The 27,001-nt window shown below is 50.5% G+C and overlaps 1 protein-coding gene across 1 annotated transcript; it reads right to left on the reverse strand.

The window, feature by feature from the left end:
• Nucleotides 1-1,073: 1,073 nt before the first annotated feature.
• LOC128267704 (uncharacterized) lies at nucleotides 1,074-21,366 on the reverse strand. The gene is made up of 9 exons (XM_053004594.1): nucleotides 21,249-21,366; nucleotides 20,140-20,370; nucleotides 19,848-20,052; nucleotides 3,043-3,272; nucleotides 2,713-2,904; nucleotides 1,685-2,562; nucleotides 1,391-1,598; nucleotides 1,226-1,300; nucleotides 1,074-1,162 (listed from the first exon to the last, which is right to left on the reverse strand). Exons 1-9 carry the CDS (start codon nucleotides 21,363-21,365, stop codon nucleotides 1,091-1,093), a joined length of 2,208 nt encoding a protein of 735 aa, XP_052860554.1. The 5' UTR covers nucleotide 21,366; the 3' UTR covers nucleotides 1,074-1,090.
• Between the last annotated feature and the right edge of the window lie 5,635 nt (nucleotides 21,367-27,001).

The raw sequence follows: 27,001 nt of genomic DNA on the forward strand, positions 1-27,001 counted from the left end.
GCTTGGGGCCAAGATTGGCGACAATAGCTGATTGAACTTTTGCGCTTGGTTCGATTTAAGATGGATTTTCGATGCCGCTTGGAATTGCTTCGGCTGGGAAAATCTCACGATAAGACTCTATTTTAGCAAGGATTGGCTAATTCAATACAATCGGCCATACGTTGCCAACAAATATCGCCAAAGACAGCAATTTGACATTTGAAGCAACGATTACAAATTAGCGGATCGGTTTCAAGGATATTATGAAGGTTACTTGGATGTCTGTGTGGTTGTGTAAAAGATTACTGTGTCGATGTTCGGTTTGTTCAACAAAATAACATTAAAGGAAGTCAAAATAGGTGAAACATAACATCTTACCTTCTTTTCCAATGTTTCTTTCGTATCTAGTCAAGAACAAACATCCAGTCTATGGTTTTGAAATAGGAAAGCAGATAAGGTTTGTTTTTATTGTTCTCTATAACAACGATTCGATTAAAGGGGGTAAGGGCGATGAGATGGTGAACGGAGGGAGCAAAGCGTCTCGTCCAGACGGTTCCCCATAAATCACTTTCACACCGCAACATATCCGCTCGGTTATGTCGGTCGGACTTGGTCGCTACACGTCTTCTGCCCATCACATCCACGCGGTCAGGGAGGGTGATGAACACGGGAACAAGGTCCTGATCTGGATCTCTTTTCGCTCATCACCGAAGGGAAACGTAACACTTATTGCACATGCTTCTAAACACTTTCGAGCTCGGAACGGAACGGAGTCTTCGGAACGGATTTCCATTTGTCTCCTGGGGCTTTGACAACTTTGCCAACTGACGGGGGGTACAGTAGGGTACGCAGGTAGGACACTGTTAATTTCGAGTTCGAGTGGTTCGAGTTTTATTCGATTCATAGCTTTCGGCCGTCGGTCGGTGCCCAGGACGCTGCGCTTGGGACTGCGTTTTGGTTTGTTTTGTGGTTGGTTGCGCACGTTGCGCGTTGTATAAAATATAAAAAGCATCGAAATCATTGCCCGCCATACTGGTAATAATAAATACACTAACGATAGTCTAATAAATAAACACCGTTTCCACTAAACGCCCCGCGGGGATGGTGGTTTTTAAGCATGAATTTTTCTAAAATCTGAATTCGCCGTGATGATCTTGCACCGGGGACAAGATTTGGACGATTCCTGTCGAGAGACGGGCAATGGATTAGACTGAGGCTCTGTCTCGAGCGGGGCACAGCGACTTACCGATTCCGTAACCCAACACTCCTCGCACAGATAGTGGCCGCAGATTTTCGATATGATTAATGTTTTACATTTTTCCTGGAGAAACGAAACAAAAGCAAGGCAGCTCGTTAGTGTGGCCGACCGAGTGGGGGCAACGAGTGGGGGTGCCTAGGGCCAAAGCCTGACCTTACATATGAAACACTTGTAGTGCGGTGATCCCTCCAGCTCCCGTATCCGGGCCTTAAGCTCTTCCAGTACCTGCGCCTTCGAGGACGGTTCCGCCGACTCCGAGGTGCTGACGTACGAGTCCGAGTTCGGGGTGGTTCCGGCCGTTCGCGAAGCCATCGAATCGGTCGCGGAATCGATCTCCACCGACGAGGTGGCCTCTTCCGTGCTGCGCCGTCCGAAGAGGAAGAGGCGGCAGAGTGGTTTAGGGACCTGGGGCCTGGATTGCTGGGGAGCGCCTCCGAGCTGACCTACCTGCCATTTTTGTCCTCACGCTGGGTCGCTCCAGGAGCTCCGTGACCGTTGGCCAGGGTCGGCGGAAGCGCTGGTCCGTGGCCGTTCAGTTGCGTCAGCTGGCCGGTTGTCGTCCGGGGCCGCTTGATGCACTCCTCGTCGTCGGTGTTGTCCACGATCACTTCCTCGTCGTTGTCGGTCACCATGTCCTGGCTGTGGTCGTGCTCGTAGTCGACGTCGATGCGCTGATCGCTGCTGGTCGGTGTGACGCGCGTTATCGAATGATCGGTCGGTACCGGTCCAACACCCGGTGGCCCGAGCTCGAAGTTGCTGCCCAGTAGCCGGGGCTTCAGACCCGCCGTTACCCACGGCCGAGGATCCTCCCCGCCGGGCTTACAGCCCAGGGGCAGAGTAAGCCGGGTCTTGCGGTCCCAGTGCGGTACGATGGAGCTGAGCGAACTGATGGCACTCTCCTCCAGTTTCGTCAGGTTGACGGTGTCCGGTTTGATGATGTTGTTGTTGTTGTTGTGGTTGCTGTTGTGAGCAGCGGCGGCGGCGGCGGCCGCACTGTGATGGCTGTGCAGCATCCCGGATGCACTCCCGGTGTGATGGATCACGTTCGATGACATGTTGATCGCTCCGTTGGACGTTTCGTCCCCGTAGCTCTCGACGTCGACCGTTTCGTCCTCATCCTGGGGCGACGATTGACCGGACCCAGGCGCTCCCGTTCCGGACGTCGGTTGCTGCGATCCTGCCGACCCCGCCGACGGGTGCTGGTGGTGCGGATGATGCGAATGGTGCGGATGGTGGTGCGCCGGATGTAGCGGGCCACTCGGGGGTTGCTGCTGCTGTTGTTGTTGTTGTTGCTGTTGCTGCTGGTGTTGGTGCTGGTGCTGTTGCTTGAGAAGTGGGAAAAGCATCGTAAAGGTCTACGTGAGATGTGGTTAGGCTTTGCAGTCGACAGAAGAGCTCACATCCCGCGTCTACTTGGATCGAGAGGTTATTCGAGAGGCTCAGAGCCTTGGCTCCGGATGACTCCGTGGGCATACCTTGCGGACGCACTCCTCGATGTGCTGCGCAATTTCCTCCTGCGTGCGCTGCAACCGCCCGTGGCACACCGGGCACGACTGGCAGTTGATGTTAGTCAGCTGCAGCCCGAAGCCATCCTCGCCGTCGAACTTCCGCTTCCGCAGCTTGCCGCGCAGCCGGTCCTGGCGCTTGTTGCGGATATTTTTGAACGTCTGCCAAACGGGAATGGGAGTGAAATGAAATTTAAAAACTCATCATCTTCGCTCACCAGGTAATCGCATTCGGTGCCGGGCGCGGGTGCAGCATAAATGCAATTGTGTGCGGGAGAGGGCGGGACCGGCGGAACTTACCTCCCAGCGACTGGTTCGGCCCTGCAGGTTGTTCTGGACCGTGTGCAGGTCGACGCTGAGCGTTCGCCGGAGCTCGAGCCGCTCGGCGTGCGTTGTCATCTTCGTGAGCCGCGTCAGCTCGGCGGAGAAGTGGGTCTCCAGGTCACTTGGTGAGAGCTGCACGCCGCAGATGGGACACGCGTTCGGGGGTGGCGTTCCGATGAAGGACGACTTCTTCGGTGGCCCAATACCTACGCGGGGTGGATGAGGTTGGGATCAATTTTCAATGTCGGATCATAGGTCAACGCGGAATTGAATGAAAAATGAAATGAAATGAAGATGCCTGATGTAGACGTCCCAACAGATAAGGTCAGTGACTCATCGAAAGAAAGATATAAATATTGGAGCTTTTTTTCCGTTTGATAGCTTCGGTAGCCTTCAAACGCTAGCCAATTTATGACGGATTCTTGGAGCTTCGACAATAAAATAGTTGGCGTTTAAGAAGAACTATCACAACTCGGGGCTATTTGTAATCCGACTTAGCATCGTTTAAATGAGGACACAGAAGCTATCTATTAATCGTTCTAACCATAAGTTATAGGACGAGTTCTCTTTCTTTTATAGTTTATGATTTTCCATAAAACTTTCCAGAAACTGACATTTTTATTCACGTGCAACGAGACACGGCGACAAATCCCGACACGGCCGGCCCGAACCAACCCAGGTTGATATTTACAGTCCAAACAGATTACACGGTGCAATCGAAAGCAACCTCAGTGTAATGCAATCTCTCGTCGTGCCCCGGCGTCGTGGCCCTCCGGTACTGTGCGGTTTGGCGTCGGTAGCTGCAGCGTAATGAAATTTGACGGCAACGGGAACCAACTTTTGCTCCGCCGTCGCCGGAGAATGTGCATCGGGTAATGTTGCGGAAAATGAGAAAGAGGACCACATTTTCCCAACGAACCCAGGGGCAGCTGCTAGACCGAGCGGATAACAACACGGACACGGAGAACACGGACAAGTTTCCATTTTGCATCAACACCAAAGTGGTGTCGTCTGGCTCGACTTTTCTTGTCAATTGGTGAAATCGGTTGGTCGGCGCTGGTACTGGTGGCGCCCCGGGAAATTTTATGTAAAAATGTCCGTTTCGACAACGACATTCCGGTTCCCTGTGTCGGCCGCCGGGAGTGTGGAAATTTACAGTGGTTAAAGTAGTTTTCGAAAAGGGAAACATATCACTTTCTCGAGCGGGATTAGTAGGATCGTTAGCATCACGATGTGACCACGGTTTGGCCACGGTGATGAGTGTGGTTTTGTACTAGAGCGGGGAATTAGGCAACCCCGAAAGGACACACGCAGCACTCTTGTTCACTTCTAGCACTTGTAATTGTAACGGTCGCCATGTAAGAGTCGGACACCCAATCCCCGGGATGCAGCTGATTGTTACGTCCCGTTCGGAGGCACCATTTTGAGTGTCCGGTTTCTAGAGACATCTGTCCGAGGTTGCATCCGGTGGTGGGATGGCCCAGTGCATGCCGGGGAATCTAATTTGCTCCCGGTAGGTGATCGAAATTTGTCATTAGCACTGGTGACAGCAACAGAGTCCCAGATTGGGGCGTCCCAGTTTGACCGCAGAAAACATATTTGCTCGCCACACTCTGGTAGACTGCGGCCTTGCTGCTGTGGTTGAAGGCCATCCGGAGGTAAGTCCGGACCGGGTGAGTGTTTATGATTTTTTGATTCCCCTTTTTTGGGTGCGGTTCCCATTCGGGTGGGGACGGGGATGACACTTCCGGCACCGGATCCCGGTGACGGGATGATGATGGTCAGCGTGTCAAATGGCCCCGCACGCTCGATGGGGTTCGTTGCAAATTAAAAAGAGATGATTAACTTTTAATCGAAATCTCTGGTCAGTTTCGGGGCGTCACGCCGAGAATCCGGTGCGTGACAAGCGTGTGCGCGGATGCAGTGTGCCAATTTTGTGCCAAACAGTGACCACTCCCGGGGACGCTGCAAACTAACTAGGTGTAACGCACGAACTCTGTATCCTTTTTTGATCGCAAACTTGTTTCTTTTTAAACATCTTCTCTTGTGGTTTGATTTTTAGCTTTTCCAGCCCGGGCCCGAAAAAAAACGGCCTGTAATCGGATTATGGATCAGGCTCGGTGACACCGTCGTTGGGCCACTTAATGAAATTCTCTTTAACAGCTTTGTTTTTCATTTTCGGTCATTTCCGGACTTTCCGGGCTCTCGATTTCATGCTACAATCGCGCCCCTCCGGAAAGGGACATCCTTCGTGATTCTGGATTTTTTTAAGGACATCCGCGGCGTGTTGCCAATTGCGACACTTCGAACGCGCCCGAAGAAGGATATTAAAAGTGCAGTCAAGCGTCTACTTTCTTCTGATCTTTCGCTTCTTGGAGCGTTTCTTTTGCGGGGTCGTTTTCCTTGCTTCGTGTCCGGCGGCCAGACTTAGCGTCACCCCTTGGCGGGAGTGTAGATGGAAAAAAGGTGCGATGGATAAGCCTCAAGGTGGTGGCGAATAAAAAAAAACCCGTAAAAGAACAGTATCATGCTGATCATCTCGTGCGCACAAACTTTTCCTCCCGGGCGGACACTAGTTGTTGGTTCCGGGTTGTCCCCTTTTCCTTGTGCCAGCTGGCGAAGGTGGCCTGTTTTTTGGGAAATTGAATAAAATTGCGTTGCGTAAGGCGTTAAATGGGATTTTTCCTCGTCGTCACAGAGAAAGAGAGAGAGAGTGAGTGATTGAAGAGGTTCCCATTTCTAGGCCCTGGTCCGGTCACGCTCCGTCATGATTCGGCGGCGGACCACGAAATGACCGATTCCGATGACCGATGCGACGGGGAAAAAACTCTTTCGGTCGCCTCTTGGTGGGTAATTGTGCGTGCCAAATTTCGCTTTTCACCTTGGAAAGTAATAAAGGGCTTTTCTTGTATCCCGGGAGGGCCCGAGAAACGGAAGTGCCGTTTTTTATTACCCTCATTTTTTTGTAGCAGCATCACCAAAGGGTTATTTTGGAGAGCGTTTGAGGGTGTCCTTTTTACGTAATTCCAAAAGAAAGTACTAGAGAAGATAGTCTCCGCGAACGCGTGAGGTGCTAAATATCACGTTAAATGGGATGTGATGAATAAATAAGAGCCTGGCTCCACAGATTACCTCGCACGAAGTAGATCCGGTTCGGTCGGGGACCACATTTCACTCACTACCAAAGATTAAACGCTATCGACCGTGCCACTCAATCGCGGTCGGTCACAGCTGGGTCGGGCCCCCTGAGGGGAACCGAACAGTTAGTTGCGAAACAGATTATTCTCGCCACATTCTGGAAACTCCCGTGGCCTTGGAACGGTTCTAAAACTAAGCACACAACTTTTGCTGGCCCCCTCATTCACCCGGAACTTCCCGGGCCACAATGCTAGAGTGACGGCAAGTGGCAGTAACAGCTGTCACTAAATCAAAATCACTAGCCTAACGCGGAGTGAGCCATCGGAGAGACTTGTCCGCGTTCGTCCGTCCGCCCGGTTGGCTGCCATAATCGGCCCAACTGGATGGTGGTGTGCGTCAGCCCACTTGCAAAGGGGCCCCGACAGCAGCGGCAGCAGCGGCAGCAGCAGGAGCGGCCATTTGCCGGGAATGTGAGCGACCAACCGACCGGGAACCGCCGTAATTAGAACATGTACTCTTTTTTTCTCCTTATGTTAATAAATCGACTTTAACTGTTTGCGGTAGAGATTTGCTACCGTGTGCTGTGTTCCGTCGGCCTCCCGAGTGTTGGACCCCTGGATTTTTCCTCGCCGCGATTCGGCGGGTCGGCCGGTACAAACGGGTCTCCATCGCCCGGCCGTAGTTTGAAGAATAATTGCCACCAATAAATTAGCGGAGATTATTACCAGCAGTAATTTATTTATTTACGCTCCGTATTTATCGTATTATGATAGTGTTGAAAGAGCAGCACCGTACGCGTACGGGCCGCGTTTTGTCCGCCGGGCCGGGGTCCCAAGGGGCCGAGGAAAAGGAACATCGAAGGAATGTGTCCCGTCGTTGCTGCCGCAGCAGCCGCCGGAGGAGAAGGATTGGTTTTGCAACAGATTGCCGGAACCGGGACCCGTAAAAGGCTGTCACTTGGATGGTCTCAATTAACACGCGCGCATTCGAACCGGTGGCCTCGAATTCGAGTTCGATCGATCGATCGATTGTCGGTAATAATCGTAATACACACACACACACACCGCGTGTGACACAAATTATGGGACTGTTCCGAATCACGGTGGTTCGGAAAAACGGACTTGAAACCACCGGTCCGTCCGTTCCCTGGTCCGTGGCTGCTCGTCAACAGCAGCAACCTCATAATGGTAATAAGAGTGGCCAGTGGCGGTCACACTAAAAAGGAGTTTCGCGGACCCGCACGGATCCAATTAGGCAACGCGCAGATAAATCAATTTGCGGAATGGGAGCAAAAATGATACGAGCCCTTTTAGTTTGGGCGCACCGTGCACCAGTCCGTCACGAACTGGAGTATCACAAATCAACCCCCGTTTGGTGTTCGTTTTCTTCGACTCCTCTCATCGGTTGATGTCCTTGGTCCCTATGATGCGTGTCTTCGAATCCGGGTGCACTCGTTGTGAAAGTCAGGAGACGATTTCTTCATTATTGAATTAGCCACGACTCCCTGCGAGTGACCTCTGGCTGGTGGCTGCAGTTGGTCCGATGCCACCAATCATGAAACGTTCTTTCGTCTATTACGAGTAAATTGAGTTTGACTCGTTTCGAAATTTCCGGACAGACGACGCGGTACACGCTTATCGGTGCGATTTGCTTTATTAATAGTGTCCTTTCCAGATGATGGAGGCATGTTATTGGGTTTTCCTTTCTTTGTTCGGAGTCCAGTGGAATAAGGGGATAGTTTTTGCTATTCCTTTGCTTTGCTGCTTTGCTATTGAATAAGACAATTGAGTAAAGAGGCATCCAAGATCCAAGAAAGAAAAATTAGATTAACGGATTCAAGAAACGTTTATGTTATGGTTATCCCAGCGGACAGTAACTTAAATGGCTAAGTATGGCGTTGATTGGCGCAGAAACATTAACAATTATGAAAATTGTTATCAAAATGGGTGTCGCATTGACTTTTATGATCGATAAATCGTTTCAATAAAAAGGAATCAATGAAGGCTTTACGGACTCTGGCGCTTAGTTAATTTTGGCAAACACAATTGATCAAAGGACTCTTACAACCCTTCGTTGACAGCTGGGCAGTCAACTATGATACTGAACCGATCAAGTAACCACTGAATCGTATCATATCATCAGAAAACTCCACAACAACAATGTAACGTTAACCGTAGTTAAATTCCGATATTTTACTGCATTTTCAAGCCATGTTTTAACACGAGTGTAATCTTGATCGCTTGAAACACTGCCCCGTTGGGATGTAACAGTTATTGCGACCGCAAACAATCATCAGAGAGAGAACTCAATCGATCGGCTTCTGATCGGAATGCCGCGCTAAACGGACTAACAACTTCATCCAACGCAACTCTGTGAGCGTCTCGCGGTCATGCCGGATAGGGACTGGCCTCGGACTACCTCGGCCACATGGAGTGGATGGCATCGGAAGGGCACACATCTCACATAACTCGCATGACACATGTGTTCGGCGGCCGACATAAGCCTCGAGCGATCGATCTCGCGCACCCGTGTAATTACCTTCGCGATCGCGAATCAATCGACGATGGAGTTGCGAGACATTCCTTCGCGGGCTCGCTGTGTGTCGTCCGTTTTCGTCCCACCGACGTGCAATAAAGGCAACAATCGAGAGGAGAGTGGGCAAAAAAGTCCACCGGGGGCCGCACGCACCGGAGACACTCGGAGGTTCTCCACTTGTTTCCACTTTTATCTGCTCGTCGTGTAGTGTGTATAGTGACATTTTCATCTCACTCGTTGTTGTTTATGGCGCGTTTTTTGTAGCATGAAATGCTGCTCACGCTTTTTGCCCAACATACCCAACCTCTGTGCCCTCTTACGCGCCGCGTTTTCGACAGCTCTTGTCACACACCGTCGACATTCCGTTGCAATCCCTGGCAATTGCGCCCGGCACGGAGTGTCGAAAGTCGAACAACCACGCGCACAAAAAAGCGTAACACAGCGCCAGCCAGCCAGCCAGGGTTCACGTACGTACCACCCTTTTCCGTGTCCGGGACTAATAGAACCGTCAGATGTGTCCAACATGTCTGGCCGTCACCACCAATAACAGCGCTAATAATGATAAAATATTTGGTTCACGTACGGACGAATTTTAAATTGTTATAAAATTTTTCCTACGTGATTTCCACGTGTGTCCCGCCGTGTCGAGGAAGTGTAGTCCGGTCCAGCCTCTCCCTCTGTCTCCCTGTTTTTTCAACGATTTTTCGCTTGGAGGGTCGAGGTCGCGACATCACCGGTGTGGCCATTAGGGGTGGCCCGTGGGCAACGGTTATGATCAATTTAGAAACAACCTTCCGCCAGAACATGATTTGTATGTTGGGCGCACCAGTTGGCCGATTTGTGCACCCGAACACTTTTGTGCCACTGAAAGTACTTAATGTTGGGTTTGGGATCAGCCGGCAAGCGCGGGGAGTCACGCGTCCCGCCTCGCATCGGATGGTGCGGGGCGTTCGGAAACGCATCGACTGATGATGACATTCAAACGTCGATGACCATCGATCACCGTCACATCGTCCGGCGGCCGGACACGGTACTGCCGTGCTCGCTGTGTGTGTGGGAACTAGGGAAGGCAACATAAATGCATACAAAAATTACGCTCTCGCTGGCACCGACAATAATATTGTGCAAACTGGGGGCCGCCGCCACCACATTCGGAACAATGTTAAGTTCTGTTGGAATATTTTTTCCTGTCTCCACATTTGCTTGGTGTTTCTCGAGGCCGATAATATTCCCGCCAATAATTTTTATGATTTGTGTTGTTTCCGAACACCTATCGCCCCGTTAGCGGGTTGCATTCCGAGCGTGTGACTCCTTCTTCGTCGGTGCATTAATAATTTGTTTCTCCGGCGTGCATATTAGCATCGGAAACCTATTGAAATGGCCCCGAACGGTGCTTCTTAGAAACCGGCAGCCCCTCGGACCAGTGCCATATTTGGTACCAGCCAGTGCCACTCCGTGAGGTGCCTCCGTGCGGTGTAGCAAAAATTGCATTCAATTCAAATGCACCTCACACGGGCGCCGCGTGGATCCGATAAAAAGTTAACGGAGCCGGAGCCGGACCCGTGAGCATCGCCGTGTGCTTCACGTCATCATCTTCATCATTATCGGTCATGATGGTCGCCGGTCGCCGTGTCGTAAGGCTTGCACGTCAACCGGCGACATCCGACCGACGGCCCCGTGAGCTATCAGTTCGAAGAGGAACCCGGTCGCATCATCGATTGGTTGGCAAACTGGCCCGGCCCGAACTCGAACTGTGCTCGAACCTGCACACAGTCTGACAGTCTCCTCGGTGCTGCGCCGGGCAATCAGGCATGCAGTTTGCAAATTATCTATTTCAACTCTAATCGGTGCGGCCGCCGACGACGACCCTGGCGCCGCCGGCAGGCGTGTGGGCGGACTTCCGTCGGTCGCAGACATAATCGATCATTTTTCCGGTGCACACCACGGTGCAGTGTGTTGCATTTTTCTGTGCTGCGTGGTGTGTGTGTCTGCAGTGTGCCCCGGCGAATCCAGCGGGTGCAGTTCGACGGTGACACTTGGTGATGTTTAGATAATTTGCGACTCTTTGTGCGAGGGTGGCGCGCGTAACGGGGCGCCAGCTCGAGGAACTCGAGCACAAATCGACCTGCGATTGGCAATTAGTTTTGCTGCCACTAGTTTCGGGGCTGCGATTGTGCAAGGCATATGAGCATTTGAGTACGATGGTCAGTGAGTTTAGTTGCTTGAATTCGGTGGAAATTGAAGTTAGGTTCGAGGAAAAATAGGGAAAATTAGAGTTTTCTATAGTTAACTCTTCTTTTAACAATAAGCAAAGTCTTAGGAAATTTTGATCGGCTTTGATCGATACAAAAGCACGGAGGAAAATATCGTCTTGTTTATAGAGGATCCAGACAATAGTCATTATTTAAATGAGTTAAACATTGAAGGTATTAAAATGTATCTGAAAGTCGTGAAAAAAGAAATAAGGTACGAAAAATTCAATTATCCTCGATCCTTCGATTGCCGATTACACGTCAAAAGAATCATTAAATTAGTTATAGTTTTAGTACATAGTTAATATGAATAGATTCAGTGAGTCGAATTCGACTCAGCCCACAAGAAATTATTAAATTAATCTTTGTTAAGCTAAAGTAGTATTTTACAGCTTCTACTCTAAATATGTTGTACAAAAGTTTTTGTGTAATCGATTCAGTATGTCTACATGGGTCACCATGGACAGATATTTGAATCTACTGTATGAAAAATGGCATTTTAATCCTTTCGAAGCCAAACAAAAAAATGAATGCACCGCGAAGGAGTCACTGCAACATTTGTCAATTCTACCGCACGCGGCTGCGGTTTGCTACATTCTCGGCCAATAACCAATTGAATCCTGCGGGCGACTATAGGCCAAAAAAGGGCTAGGTGCCACTCCTAACGGCTTAGCAGCGTCTTATCCGCTAACCCACCACCACTGCAGTGCCCACCGACAGCCGGACGTAACCACCAACCTTTTCTCCCCCTTATTAGCCCGTTAAAACCCGGGCATTCCGGCTACCGCGGTCCATGGTGTTAACAAAAAAAAAAAACAAGGATATCCGAAGCCAGCCCAATCCGTGGAAGCCAGGACACCCTCCCCGGGACAGGGCAAGTCAATGATAAATACCAGATTATATTATTTTTCTAAAATATTACAAATTGTTTGCGCGACCCAGATGTGCTAAATCCGGAGCGGGCCCCGGACCCCGGGCCAACGAGACAAATGATGGGCACTTCGCCCCCTGTCGCCCGCTCAGGCCGGGCCTCGTCCTTTTGTGCTGCTTCCTTCCATTATTTCCTGCCCTTTTTTCACCGATTCCCAATTCAACTGTCCCTGTCAAAGAGAGGACTCATCGCACGCACAAAGGTAGCTCTCTGGAAAAGGAAAACGCAACACGCAGCAGCATAACAAGAAAAAAGAAAAGTTGGAAGACCATGACAGCAGTCCTCCAGATTTGTTCGCCACTTTCGTTCGCCGTTGTGAGGACTTCTCTTCTATTGAAAAGTTGAGAAGTTCCCTGGCACCCGGCTGACGGCACACAGAGGGAGAGAGAGAGTCCATGTCCGCCTTTTATTTGCGGGTTTTTCCTTTTCGAAGCCAACCAAGCGGGCCGGCAGCCAGGCGAGCAGGCTGGCAGGGGTTGGGCCAGCACATCGTTGTTGACTTTTTTATTGCTATCTTGTCCGGAGTCCCCTCCCGGGTCACGGCACCCGGGGCCGCCGGGGGCCCGTTGTTGGTTTTAAGGATTACCGACAACACCGATAAATCGCCCAAAAGAAGTGCGAGCGCGAGCGAGTGGCCGGAACATTCCTCCGAACATGGGTCCGGGGTGCCAAACGGAGGAATTAAAAACACACGCAAAACGGGCCGCCTTCTGGAGCGAGCGCCCCGGATCGTTATCACCTCCAGCCTCCGGGGGTTGTTCCGGGCTCAGTTCTGGTTGATGGATTCGATAAATTAAAATAATTTTTAGGGCGCTTCCGAGAGTCAGTTTGGTCCTAATTATTGGTCCGGGGACAGATGGCACATCACTAACAGCCGCCGGTTGATTGTGGACACACACACACAGAACCAGGCGCTAATCCACCATGAAATGCACTGCGCGGTTTTCGGTCAAAGTGTCGAAAGCCCCGGGATTCGGGAACGACTGCATTTCACGCTCGGCGGGCGCACACTCGGGCGGTTTGCATTAAAGCATAAAGTTAATTTTTATTTCACCCGTTTCGGCGGTGCATCCGAGAGCGCCCGAAGTGTTAACCGGCCCCGCACCGGGATGCACCCGGATCGTTGATCCGGTGGCAGAAGTTGAACGGCTCACAGCAAAACCGCACACTTCACACTTCAACGGAGCGGCCCTTTTTTGGATCTCCGCTCGATGGCCACGGCTGTGGCACAGTTTGAAGTTGATTAAATTTGAAGATTTTAATCAGGCTGAGAATTTGGGCTTCCTTCCATCGGCTTCTGCCTCGATCTCGCGCGCCCGGGGACTCGATCCGATTTCTCGCACACCGGGCAAGCTGTCATTGGGAGATTAACTACTGGGGGCTCCTCGGTGGGGATTTGCTGTGGCTGGCTGGTTCCCTTCGCTGTTTGCCATGAGAATCGGAATCGGGCATCGGTTGCGATCGCTTTCGCCTTGCTTGGCCGACGGAGGTTTCCTTGTCCGGATTAAGGCAGGCAGCTTTTCACCGGTTGTCATAATCGGTTGTCTGCTTCCGTGCTGTTCGCTTCCACGCCTCTCGGGAAGTCGTACCGGTGTTTTGTAAGTGTGACCGGTCTTAAGATAAGCGGAACCGTTGAAGGGTAGTACGCCGCTCTTTTCAATCGTCGTCAACGAATTAGTTTTGGGGAATTTTCGGTGGGGCTTACGATAAAGTTACAGCAATGAAGTTAACGTTGAGGAGTCGGAACAGATTGAGTGGGGAGTTTACGACGTTTGAGAAAAATCTATTGATTTCATTTGATTTAGTTCCGAAATTATGTCCTTAGAACATTGACTAGCTAAACTTACTGTCAAAGGCCACCCCACCGGAACAGTTACATTCCACCCTTTACAACCGCCCAAGTAATTTTTGGACATTTTTTAATAAGTTACTCCCTTTGCAAGCCCCACGAAGGGGGCACGACCCTCACTTGGGCCATATAAAAAGATTGTAAACTTGCGACTTGCTATGGGACCGCCATAAAACGGCCATGTCAGCCCCCGGCCCACGGGAGCTTCCGAGCTCCGATGGGAATCCGAGCGAGCGCAAGCAAAGTTCATTATATTTTAGTGCACCGAAAAGACTGCGCGACACGACCACATCCCAAGGCAGCAACTATGTAAGGCCGCCCTGACCAAAGTGCTGACCAAAGTGCTGCAGAGAACGAGTGAAGATGAGTTGAGCCGCGCGGATGGCGAGTGAGACGGGAAGATAGCGCCATAAAACGGCTCTGAAGACCCTTGGTCAGAAGTTTGCCGACGACGACCGTGGCGAGTGAACTGTTAAAAGGGTCCGTAAAACGGAAACCATATTCCGGGCCAGGGGGGAAGGTATCGTAAAAGTAAATAAAAATATTAAATAGTAGCCACCTCCTTGGCCGGTGATCGTTTGCTCCTTCTTCCGACGGTTCCGAAAGCGACCGAAGGCGAGTTCCTGAAGCCGGAGCTTTGATCCGGTACCCGGCTAAGTAGCTGCGTTCCGTTCTGGACACGATCGATCGGTTGGTGTGTGTGTGTGTGTGGCTGGGCCACGTTTACAAGCTTAATGCATTAATCATACCGATCGATTGGCCAAGCTCCCCGAACGAGCCAAAGAGCATAAATTGATGGCTCGTCCGCCGGCCCGTCGGAACCGTTACGAAGGTATCTGTGCCGAGGGCCGAGGGCATTCAAAAGGGCCGCATTTTTATTATTTATGGTTCCACAAGCGGTGCGCGGTGCGCGTGCTAATTGAAATTGGAAAACCGCATGAAAGTGAAGTACTCCGACGGCAGCGGCGGCCGGCAGCAGCGAATGTGTCCCTCCGACACGAACAACGGTGTCAACCCTCTTGTAATTTGTCAATTAGGACATTGTTAAAACTCACTCGATACATTGACGTTTCATTGAAAGCCAAGGGGACACAGCCACCGTGTGTCGAAAAAAAGAGGAACGATTCGAAAAAGAGCAATCGTAAAGGTCGGCAAAGGACACCCATTTCATGCGGCGGCTGCCAACCATCCGGAGGGCTGCGCCATCCGGTAGCTCCGTAGGATCAAACGAAATGGAAACGGACGGACTCCGGCCTTGCGTCCCTTCGGCTCGCGTCGGATGTGATAAGAACGCGAGTGTGCCGCCACTCATTATCCTGCTTGTGCGCCAGGAATCGTTTGAGGTTACCATTTTTCAATAAATAACGATGACTTTCAAGAGTTACCCACCGTGTGTGTGTGCGCTTCACGTGCGGCCACATCACAGGGGAACGACTTTTGAAGATTTCGCAGGAGCAGCAGCAGCACTCCGGGCAGTTGACTTTGATTTTACGAGGCCACTTTCCGGGGCAGCTCGATGCTCGAGGAACAAAAACACTACACACGGTGACGATAGAGCCAGAGTGGCCCTTTATGCGCCGGGGCCGTGTTGTGCAGTGAATTATGGCACTCGAGGGTCCTCGAGAGTTTGTCGCTACCGATTGAGGTGAGACTTGCGGTGAATGGGTGGGGCCGTGGCCATCAATGGGCCAGAGACAAGAGCAATGAAGAGCCCCCGGACGATCCTTGGACGATGCAACTGGCTGCCATTGATGATGCAGATGTTGAGAAGTGTCACATAAAGGCTTTTTGGATGAAAAAAGGCAGCCTAACGTTCTGATGCAAATAAAAGAAGTTGAAGTTTTTTTAAGTACATTGTTTTACGGTGAATAAAATGATTTTTGAAACTTCAAACTGACAATGTGTCAAATGTAGATTCAATGTTGCTACACTCTGAGATGACTAGATCTCCGTTAAGCTACTTTGCCGTGACTACTTGATGTGAGGTAGCCTTCGAAATTGCAACGTTTGATCGATTATCCTATTTGACTGTTCATCGATTTTCTTAGCCTTCATGATAATTTACCAAAAAATTCCCTCTAATTTGTATGATATTTTTATTAAGCCTGGCATCTTCCCCAAAACAGGACTGTCGGCCGCACTGTCGGTGTCGAAAAATGAACTTCCGAAGAATCGAGCTCACCGGAAAGTTTATGAACCGGATCGGCAACATTCGCGCCTGAGATCAACGATCAGAGGTGGATTCTATTTTGGATCCCAAACTCTCTCACAGACGCTGAATCGCCGCACATCGCCGGTGCAAGTGAGTTTATCATAACAAGATTTTCATGAACTTGTCGTCGTCGTGGGCCGATACTTCTACGACCAGAACCCGCAGCGACCTGGTTCGGCCGATACTTCTTAGGTCGTTAGCCGTTCCGCTAGGTCTTGGCCGCCGTCCTGTGGAAGCCAAGAATTTCCAGCTGCGACCATATGGCGCGTTTCGGGTTCTTCCACCGATCGTCACAATGGCCACGCACGGCACACTGTTTATGTTTACGATCATTGAGATCGTCTACATGCGCCGTTGCGTGTGTAGTTGCGTGTCCTCCCCGAACACACACGCCATTTGTTCTCCGAGTGTGGTGTAACCGGCCACTAAAGTGAGCACTTCTTTTGTGTGATCATGCTCTTCCTGGGGAGTGAAACCGATGGGCCGCCGTTGTGTTTGCTTTCGGGAGCATAAAAAAGCAGACGGTAGCGGCACCCGACGGCGGACACTTTGCTTATTTTGATTAGGTACGCCCGTAATGCTGTAAGTGCCGCCAGCCGTTGATGTATCGTTGTTGTGATTTTATTAATCCTTTGAAAAATGGGGCCCATTTTCACATTTCCAAAACTTATGACGTTTGTTTTGCGTCGAATGGAAAATTTTAAATTGATTCCGATCAAACGCCGCTCTGCTTTGAAGATCGGCCACCAACGGGCCGGTTGTTTCGAATGAAAACAATCAAACACAAAACGGGGCGGCCTTATCGTTTACGTGTGTACCAAATCATTGACCAATGGCCCGTCGTCCTGGTCGTAATGTAATTGGCTTTCAAAGTGAACGATAATGGGCAACTGCACCCGCGGCCAATTCTAAGCCATTTCACGACTCATTTGAAAGCATAGCAAGGGCACAGGAACATTCCAACGACTAACGATCCGCAACATATGACCGAAGGCACGGCCGGCGGCACCGGTTCTGGTGCGGCAGGCGAGGTGCCAACAACATTGCATACCCCGGGCAGCAGAGCCCGGCTGCATTATTTCTAATTTAATCAGCAATTAATTTGTTGCAATTAAAGCAACTACCAATTAAACTCGTCACCGGGCCCACGGTGGGCTAACGGTGGGCCAGAGCCCAGGCCTAAGCTCAAGAGTGAGTGGTGCGTGTGATCGACCGCAATGGGCGTACGTGCAGAATTTACGACGCGAAGGATGCTTTTGCGTGTCAAACATGCAATTCTTGCTGGCCAAATGACCGGTCCTGGCCGGTCCGGTCCGGGAAGATTATGATGTGGTTCTACAATACGGTAATTGGTCCGGTGTGATCGTCCGGAGAGACCAGCGTACGTTGCCAGTATTTATTACTATCATAATCGTATCATAATCACCACCGAGAGATAACGGCCGAGGAGTAAGTGACCGTGTGTGATCGTGCCGAGTAGTGCGATTATCCTTTTCCACAAGATAGACCGCTCCGCATTGGAGACATTGGAGCCGGCCGAAATTTAGTTTGCCCACCTCACCGTGGGGCCGTCAGTTGGCATCCTTTTGCGGTTTTTGGTCCTCGCAGTATGTTTGTCCGGGTCCGCCGGCTTCCCGTCCGTCCCCTATGACCGACAGCTTGCCGAACGTGACGAGGAACGTAAAATATTTGATTGCAGGAAATCGGTCCGGTCGAACGAGGAAATGTACTGCCCGGGAAAACTCTCCACTTCGACTCGACTGCTCCGGAGTCGGAGCGCTGTAGGGTGTGTGTGTCGGGGGGTTCGGTAATCTCGTTACGGTAACGTTCCAGTTTACACTCCCAGTTAACTCCCGGTCCCCGGTGGCACATCAGGCTGGGCGGCGGGGGGGATGAATTTGTAATTTTGTCGACTCCCTCGGCAGAAGTTAGTCGCTCGCCCTCGCTCGTTGGCGGTGCTGATGGGACACTGATTTTCACACCAATTTGTGACACTCTTCCCGGTCGGCTGCGATGCGAAAATGGGACGGCGAAATTCGATTGATATCCGGGAGAAGTTTCGGGGCCGGTTGCGGTGGGTCGGCCCCGAGGTTGCGAGGTGTCGTCACAGACCCGATAACAGCCAAGGTAAAGTTATTCGATTGAAATTAAACTTCCCTTTGGTTTGATTGAAAAGAGCTCGCCAAGAGCTTCATTCCGGGGGCCGCCATCAAATCGGCCACAAAGTCATTTATCGGAAGTATCAAATCTGCCAAGGACGACGCAATCACAAAAAATCAATCATTTGCCTTTCCGAGATTTGTTTACACCAAGTGGCGCACTTCGGGGCGAACGATTTATCGCCGCCGTGCGCCGAAAAGGAACAGAAACCACAAGAACCAACCGATCCGGGTGGACCATAACTCACCTAATGGAGCTTTTAGGCAAGATTCTTCCTTACGCGAGCGGCAATGGTATTTGGTGAGAATATTTATGATCCCCAAAGCATTAACACCGAAGGCCCCGTAACCTTTTCGGGTGGCTTCGTGAACCCTGGTCGGTCGGCCGACCAGGCTTTCCCGGCCGGGAAATTAGTTTGACAGTTGAAATGGCCGAAACGTTTCCCGGGCCACGGGGCCAAGGAACCATAATTCAACCCGTTAAACGATCATTACCGAACCGCAGCGCGAAGGTTCAAAGAAGGGGGTAAACCATAAAACTCCAAACCCAAATAGATCACTCGTCGATTATTTAATTGTTCCGTGTTCTGTCAACAAATGGTACCATACGGTCGCGAGCCTCTCGCGAAGGAAAACTCTCGAATTCCGTGAAGCGTTTCGTGAAAATGCCTTCTCCATCCGATTTTTCAAACCCGGTGTTTACTCGGGGTTTTTTTTTGTTTAAATCAGCGCGCCTTTCTTCCTGATGCCCTTCCTGGGCACGTGACGCGTGTTCGCGTGTGTGTTTCCTGTAACCTTCTGACAAGTTTTCCCACTCACTCACAGCCCGAAGGCCGTCCCTAGTGGAAGGACTAAAAATAAACCAATCGTCGGTCTTCGACGCCGCGCCGAAGACAGCCAGCTAGCCACGGGAGCGATCAGTGGAACCGCCGGGCAAGTGGAAGACGTCCGGGACAGGAGAAGGAAAGAGTGAAAATTCCATGGAAATTCTTGGGCCCGATTCTCGGGTGCGCCGTGTCATGTAGCGATGAAAAGGTTATTATGAAGTATTGTTTCCACAAAGCACAATCAAAACAAACAACGAGGAAGCGAAGTTAAGTGGTTTACTTTAAGGTGGATTGACGTGGCACACGGTGAGACGAAACGAGATGGACCAATTAGTGGCGGTTGTGTTGTAACGAAACGGTGTTCCAGCAAAGTAACGATCATCGGTTTGTGGTTGAAACATGGCACAAACATTTGTGGTCCGTAAGTCACCGTCCGTCTTTTGTAGTGTTAGATATTATCAATAATCCAAAATTGTTATTTCATTTTAATACAACTTTGAAGTTTACATAAACAACGCTCTCCTATAAATAAAACAAAGATTTTCTTCTAAACAAAACGGGTTTCCAAGTTGCTTACTTTAAGTGCGGCGCTCAGTAAGTCAGTGGAAATTGTCTACCAAAAGATGCGGATTAGACATCGGAAGGATCCGGATAATGGACGACCGGCCCATCGATGATGGTGGCATTTGGAATGAAAAATGTGCTAACCGATTTCCCTCGAAAGCCGGCACGCTTCGGCAATGACCATAAAAGCTAAACAATTTTCAACCGGATACGGCGGTGGCGGCGGCGGCTCTGTCCTACTAAGTGCCCGCAAACAGCCCACAAAGAGCCCGCAACGCCTGCCTGCAATGCGAAGATCCGAAAGGCTTACTCACGTCGGAATCCGGGTGTCTCCGGGCTGCGTTCCGGGGTGCAGATGCGATCCCGGTCGCGGTCGCCCTCCTCGCTGGTCTGTCCCTCGAGCGACTCGTCTTTGGCGGGTGGCGATAACGATGTGCACGCCGGACTGGACGAGTCCGTCCGGAAGGATTCGGAACCCGAGCCGGACGAACCGAACAGTAGGCCCTTGGAGAAGATGTTCTGGGATTATTCTGGGCGAACGGTTCACGTCGGGGGGTATCGGGGCCAAGTGATCGTCGACCGTTGGTCCGACCGGGCAAGACTTACTTGATCGATGCCGAAGCCCAAACATTTCGGCGGTGCAAAGGCCGACGGCAGGGGCAGGTTGGAGGGGAAGGGTTTCACGAACGCACCGCCACCACCGAACGGGCTGGTGCCGCTGGCCGTCGAGACGGCCGGATTCAGCGGGTGCAGAAAGTGGGGCTGGAAGCCGTGCAGCAGGTGGGCACCGTAGCCGCTCATCAGCGAAAGGTGGTGCAGATCCTTGGCGTCTGGCAACTGAAAAGGGAGAACATTTTTTTCCATAAACTTATCTATTTCACTTAAAGCTTGACGGGTTCGGCCCAAACAAGCGAAAACTATCATGAAGAGCTTTGCTAGTATACTTCACTTATAGTATTTTATTGATTTGAAGTAATATGCAAACGTAATTTTGAATCCTTTTCATAATTTAGAGTCTCTCTACATTTTATTCGACGACTTCGTAGAAATTTATTTAATTTAATAAGGTTTGTATCATTGGAGTTTCTAATTTTGCTTCATTAATTGGGTTTCGATGGCTTTTTTGTATTAATATTGATAATTAAATTCCATTTTTATTCTTCTTTTCATAACAGATATTACAGATATTACTCTAAGATTAGCAGACCATGGTACGTGTAAATTAATGTTAGACCGAGGCAACGGTTACAATTTCAAGAGTTCAAAAGAGCATTTTTCTGATCTTTGTCACGGGTAGTTTATAATAATATTCTGTTATTAGTGATCAATGTAGTTATAGGTTTCGTAATGTAATGTAGTACTGAATAATTAAAAATTATTGACTTAATCTATTTAATAGCTTTCTCTTGATTGGGCTACTTCTTAAACTCTTCCAATTGATCACACTCATTAAAGGATCACACAAACTTAACGAAACTCAGTCATTCGATGTCACACTGACTCGAACACGACCATGAAAAAAAATGTATACACTAGCCACATTCACCAATATTCAAAAGGCGTCAAACAGATCATTCGTTTTAATATTATTAATCTTAAACATATTAATGTTTTCAGCCAGTTTCTTTTTCAACCAATTTAAACAAGTTTCACAAACATGTTCCGGTCAAAAAGCGCCGTTTTCTTTATAGCATACGATCGAATAAAAAGCTTACTTGTGAGTGAAACGGCCGCTGTATGCGTAGCGCGTCGCTTAATCCATTGGTCGCCTGGGAGAACACTACCAGCGCGGGCGATGACATGTGTGCGGATCCATAGCTCGGATTATCCATCCTACGGACCTGAACCGGCGCCGGGCGGGCGTTTCTACCCGGTGGACATTTATCTGTAACCTGTGACAGCGCAGCACTATTGTTTGATTATTGTTTCCAGAATGCACTTCGGCCAAACACACGACGGAGTTCACGGATTCACGGATCAGATGCCCTTCTTTCGGATGCCGTTCACTGTCACGTTTCGCGTTTCTTCACCACACACACACGGCCGTCACAAAACGGATCACAATAGGGCGAGGCACTAAACGATCACCACCGAACCACCGAAGAGAAAACCCTTAGTGTGTACTAGATGGTGTTGCCGAGTTGCCGTTGGCAACATTCGCATGTCTCAGCATGTCAGCAGTTAAGAAAGATCGCATCGAACCATCACACACAGCACACGACGGCGAGAAACACACGCGCGAAGGATTCGAACGGATGACGACCGACGGCGGAGAGCACAGAAATCACGTCCTGTCGGAGTCGATACCTAAAATTGTACTGAACCGTTGGATGTGGGTGCGGCCACTACGGACCGCGGATCCGCATCTTCCGCTAGACCTGTTTGCGTGACGACGTATGCGCACTGATCTCGCGGAACCCGTTTTGATCAGCGCCACGTTTGTTTTGTTGCGCTCTCCGTTCCACCAGCGGCCAGGTGGCCTCCACCGCGTGACCGGTTGTCCTGTTCATTCGCGGGAAAATCGGGCTTTTGTGTGTAGGGAAAGCGCACGCGTCCTCACGTAGTAGGCGTGGCCGAGACCGAGCGTTGCTTTGTTATGAACTCGTTAAGTTGGCGTTCCCGAGTCGCGAGTTGCTCTACTAAATATGAACTTTACTCCGAACTCCCGGGCACTACCAACCAAACAAAAAAAAAACCCGGACCGGAGTTCCGGTGTGTGTGCACGGGGACAGGACATAATATTTTTTATCGCCCACCGCACTACCGGTGCTCTCTTTCTGGCGCTCGCCTTCGCTTTTTCCTTCTGGTATCTTTTATGTACACCGCGCCAAGGCTCCTGGCTCCTGGTGTGTCCTTTTTTTTCGCTAGTGCCGAAAGCATAAACTACCCCAGCGGTGGGTCCCGCCTGGTGGGAGCTTTCCTCTGGTGCGGCCATGATGATGGCGACGGTGGCCAAAAGTCCTTGCCCGAAGACGGGCAACTGAACTTCGGTACATACTCTGACAAGCTTCGCCGGAGTCCGCCGCGGCAGTGTTAGTGTGAGTGGATGATGGCGTCGTCGTCGTCGTGGAGGTCTGTTTTCTTTTCGGTTCCGCTACTGTTTTTACTCCCCGGTGTTTTTTTATCTTCCTTTGCTTCTCGGTTCCTTTCGCGGCAGTCAACGGGGTAGTATGTGAATTATTTTCTATTCTAGTTGCGTTCCAGTAGCAGCGTGGTGGCGCGCGGCTTCGGGAGCGGAAGTGGCCCGCCGAACCACCGTCCGTCGTCAGGGGCACTGTTGAGCACAGGAAATACTGTACTCGATAGATACACCTCACTCTGGGCTCTGGCTCTGGCTCCGGGTGCCCGGCAGGAAGGTCCTGGCCCAGGCCCAGGGAAGTGGAAAAGGTTCATTGGCGAAGTCAGCAAAATGTGTGTGGCCGTGTGTGTGTGCTTTCTTTGGTCCTTCCGCCCCGGGCTCAGGGCGATTGCGTTGTGAGTCTTTTGCGCCGGTCCGGGTCTTTGATCATGGACCTGGAAAATGTTTTCCATTCCCGGGGGCGATAACGATGGGACGCCATGCTGTTTTTTCTCGGTTGCCACTCGGTGCCCAAACGATGATAAGAGTTACATAAAGTTTCAGATTGGTACCGCTTTTTTGCCCTCACATCTTCCACTTCCAGTCTCATTTGGTTGCCACATTGCGCAGGGTGGCAGCTTTATGGCCGTTGCGCCGGCGACGGTTGGAAGCAGTTTTTGCCGTTGCTTCGAAGAAGCTTTAATGGTCTCGCTCCGGTGACAACGCCCCATGGTCGGGTAGGCTCGGTTCCAACTTACTGATTCCAACGCGGGAGTCAGCGGGTCCCGTGAGCCGGGATGGAGGTTTATTGGGGCGCAACTAAATTGGTCTTTCGGCTGGGAGTAGCGTTTCCGTTGTGGGAACCGTACCCGTAAAGACCTCGGAAACGGCGTTGCTGTCCGGCGATGGGCGATATTTTTAGCAAGCGGCTACGAAATGAAGTCGTTTCCATTTTCCAAAAGAAAAAATGGAGACTTGGTCGGCCTAAAAGGGTGCCAAGATGCGCGGAGGCAGTGAAATAAATCTTATTTTCCTGTGGAAAACACACTCCTGAGAGGTGAGCTCACACACCTTCGGGTAATTGAATTTAGAATGGACATGTTGGGCATCGGGAAAAGGCAAGGAATACACACTTGAAGTAATATATTTAAGAAGTAAATAAGTTCATTTCCTTAGTGTCCGGTAAGGTTACAGAAATGAATGGCCACTCGGAATTAAATAAATTCCATTTGCTGGCCGACATTGAATGATTAACTTTTGCCAACCATACATTTTAAGCCCTTCGACGTAGTTTTTAAAACAGTTCTCCTCCTCAGTGTCCTCACTGTTGACGTTGAAATGTTGGTTCCCAAAACAAACATGCCCGCCGAAGAACACATTCTCGGTTGAAGAATTTATTAACGGCGACAAAATGGCGTCTTCGGGGGATGCTGTTATTTTTATCTCGGTAGAAGCCAACATTGCAACAGTAATAAAATAACACAAAGGGCAAACCGTACTCAGTGCGTTCGGTGCTCCGCCTAATCGGCCATCATTCAAAAGGTTAAAGACTCCGTTCCGCGATTTTACTTTTAGACTACACTGTTGCAATGTTCACCGAACGCTAATCAGTCCGAGTGACCGAGTGCGGCCATGCTAATAAATAGCGGTCACTTCATGAAAGCTGACTAAACCACTTTTAGCACGGGTGGCCAAGGTTTAAAAAAATTAACCCGCGCTGACAAGAAAATCGATGATTTCATCGGGGCCCAAAGGCCTCGGCGTGTGGGTCAAGCACTTCTTGAGGGAGTGTGTCCTGTCCCGGGTTAAGAGTGCGACCGAGTACGTTTGTTTTATTGTCACTCTGTAGCTTTCCGACCGTGGCTTTCCGATGGTGCTGATGAGCTGGGGGCACTATAAACTAGGATGAGGATGAGCGTAAATGTGATTTATCGTTCACACATGCCACTCGCCACTCGGGTGAAAGATGTCTTCTGCGAGGGAGCACTCTGATCCGAGCCGACCCGGCCCACAACCCCGGCTGAGCCGGGGTGTTGTTTGACGAAAAGATAAGATTTTCTTCTCCGAAGACACCCGGAAAGTTAGCTCCGGGTGTCAGCTTCGACCCGGTTAATTGTTGTAATTAGAAGTTTTGCTCTATCGGATCGGATGTGTGAGGAACCGAGTGGCGGTGGCCCCGGCCCCGGTACTCGGGGATTACACGGGCATGTTTGTGAAAAGAATTTATATCGAGCTCGAGTCCTCTTCGGCAGTGAGTGTGTGTGTGCGGTGGCCATCTCAAGATTTTCCTTCTCCCAGCCGTGATCGTGATATCGTTGTTTTATTATGTGTGCACCGTACAGAGATTAGGATGATTAATTTGCAGAGCAAAGAATTTAGACTACTGCCCACTCCGGGGGGGTATCATGTGCCGTACTCTTTGCGTAGCTGTAATCTCCGGAAAAGGGATTATGCTTCGGTCCGTGTGTCGAGTGGAGGACGGTTAATGGACTGTAGTTAAGAAAATCTTTCTTCTACGAGACGACACGCGTCGTTGCGTAACAAGAAAGCCAGACTATAATCGGACCTTTGAAGGAAATTTTTGTTATAGATGTGGAGCCTCGCACAGCGTCTTCTGAAACAATACAGTTGTAAGAAGCACACCTTAACTTGTTTCGTGCGGGCAATGGCAAAGTTTAATTAAACGTGCACCAAAGTGCCGACCAGCATTCCCAAACCCCGTACTCGGGCCGAGCCACCCGTTTTGGGAAGCCGAAGCGCAAAACGACGCCATTTCGGTCCAATTTTCCATGACACAAGAAAACTCCTCGGCCCCGAAGCGGGGATTTCTGTTCCGTTTATGTACATCGAGCGAAGAGAACAGACTACACAAGAAAAAAACACTGAATCACAACAACAAAAAACCGACCGACCGACTCGAGAACCCAATGGCAACCCGGGAGCAGAGCTGCTACTGCTCCGGTCGAGTCGGTCGCAGCATCGTGTTGCGCACCGAGTTCAGCTAATAATACCGACGGTGTGTGTGGAGTGGTTCTACCATAACCGAGAGACACACTCTTATGGTTTGTTTTTATTTTTTTTTCTCTCTCTCTCTCGTCCTCCTCCTCCTCCTGGGGTACCTCTCCCGTCCTGAGGTTGGAAAAGTCCTGAGCATTCGGAGCAGCAGCTGTGTGGAAAGCGAACGAAACCACTCCCTTTCGGCCAGCGCGGAATGTGGTCCGTACCGGCCAAATGCGGAAAATCAACCTTTTTGTGTTACGATACGGTGATACGCGGACCAACTCGCCGCTGACGCTGCTACTATGTATTTGCTCACCTTTCGGTGAACAACGCCATCGGTGTATCATGATATTACTTCCTTTTTTAATGGCCAAGACCTGAGACCTGAGAGGTTGGTGCAGCTGAGAGGTGCAAACAGAGGTACTTGTACTTTGATATAAATTTAATATTATTTCCAGCTAGATGTAAGTGAAATCAATTCTAAATAGGTTCATTTCTACTCCGTACCTCGTCGGAAACGGTTGGCAACCAGCCCTTAATAGGATTCCGGCACTTCCATTGTAGGTATTGGCCCCAAGTTGGCGTTCCCTCCAAGAACACTCCAAGACTCTGGCCGGTGGCCGCCCGGTGAAGCCAATGAAAAATATCACTTGAGCGTGTAACCATTTATGTGCCAGTGTCAGTTTCCACACCCCGAGAATTCGATCCGGTATGCGATCCGTCGGTTCGCTGTTCCCCAATTTGGTGTGTGAAACTCGCCCTCGCTCCGGGCATGGCTTGTGTGTTAGCTCCGAGCCCATTGCTACTAAAATAACTAGTACCAGCTGCCAACACCGCCCTACTGGCACTACTACTTCTGTATTAGGTCGCTCCGTTGCCGCTTTTTCTTCCTTTAGAGGGCCGCCTTTATGTACGAACCTCCGGAACGGAGGTTCGTTGACGATGACGGCGGTACCTCCTCGTGGGCATGGCATCTGTTGCGGAGTGTATACATAAGCGCACCCAGAGCGAGCGAACGAAATGGCCGGCTACGAGGATATCTGGCACTGGACCGCTCGGGTCGGGGTCGAAGCGGGGCCAATCCCGCCACAGCAGAATCGATAGCCACTTTGGAAGGAACGAAGGTTGGTTGTTTGAAAATTTATTGCCCTCCCTGCCAACGGCCGCCCGTACGGTCCCCCGGGCCAAACCCAGGTGGAGTTAGTCGCCCTTCGCTTAGAGCCGGCGGCCATAGATATTGGAGCTTTGATCACTCTCGCCTCGGGCTGCCCCGTGTTAGGCACCCCGGTCGGAGTACGTTCCGGAGTAGAGTATCGGGAAGTTGAGTTTCGGGAGTCAGTGTCGTTGGAAAACAAGCAAATAATTTAGTATTTGTCATCGTCCGATGCTCGGTCCGCCTACCCGATCCGC

Source organism: Anopheles cruzii, chromosome 2 (assembly GCF_943734635.1).
Source record: "Anopheles cruzii chromosome 2, idAnoCruzAS_RS32_06, whole genome shotgun sequence".
NCBI classification, from domain to species: Eukaryota; Metazoa; Arthropoda; class Insecta; order Diptera; family Culicidae; genus Anopheles; species Anopheles cruzii.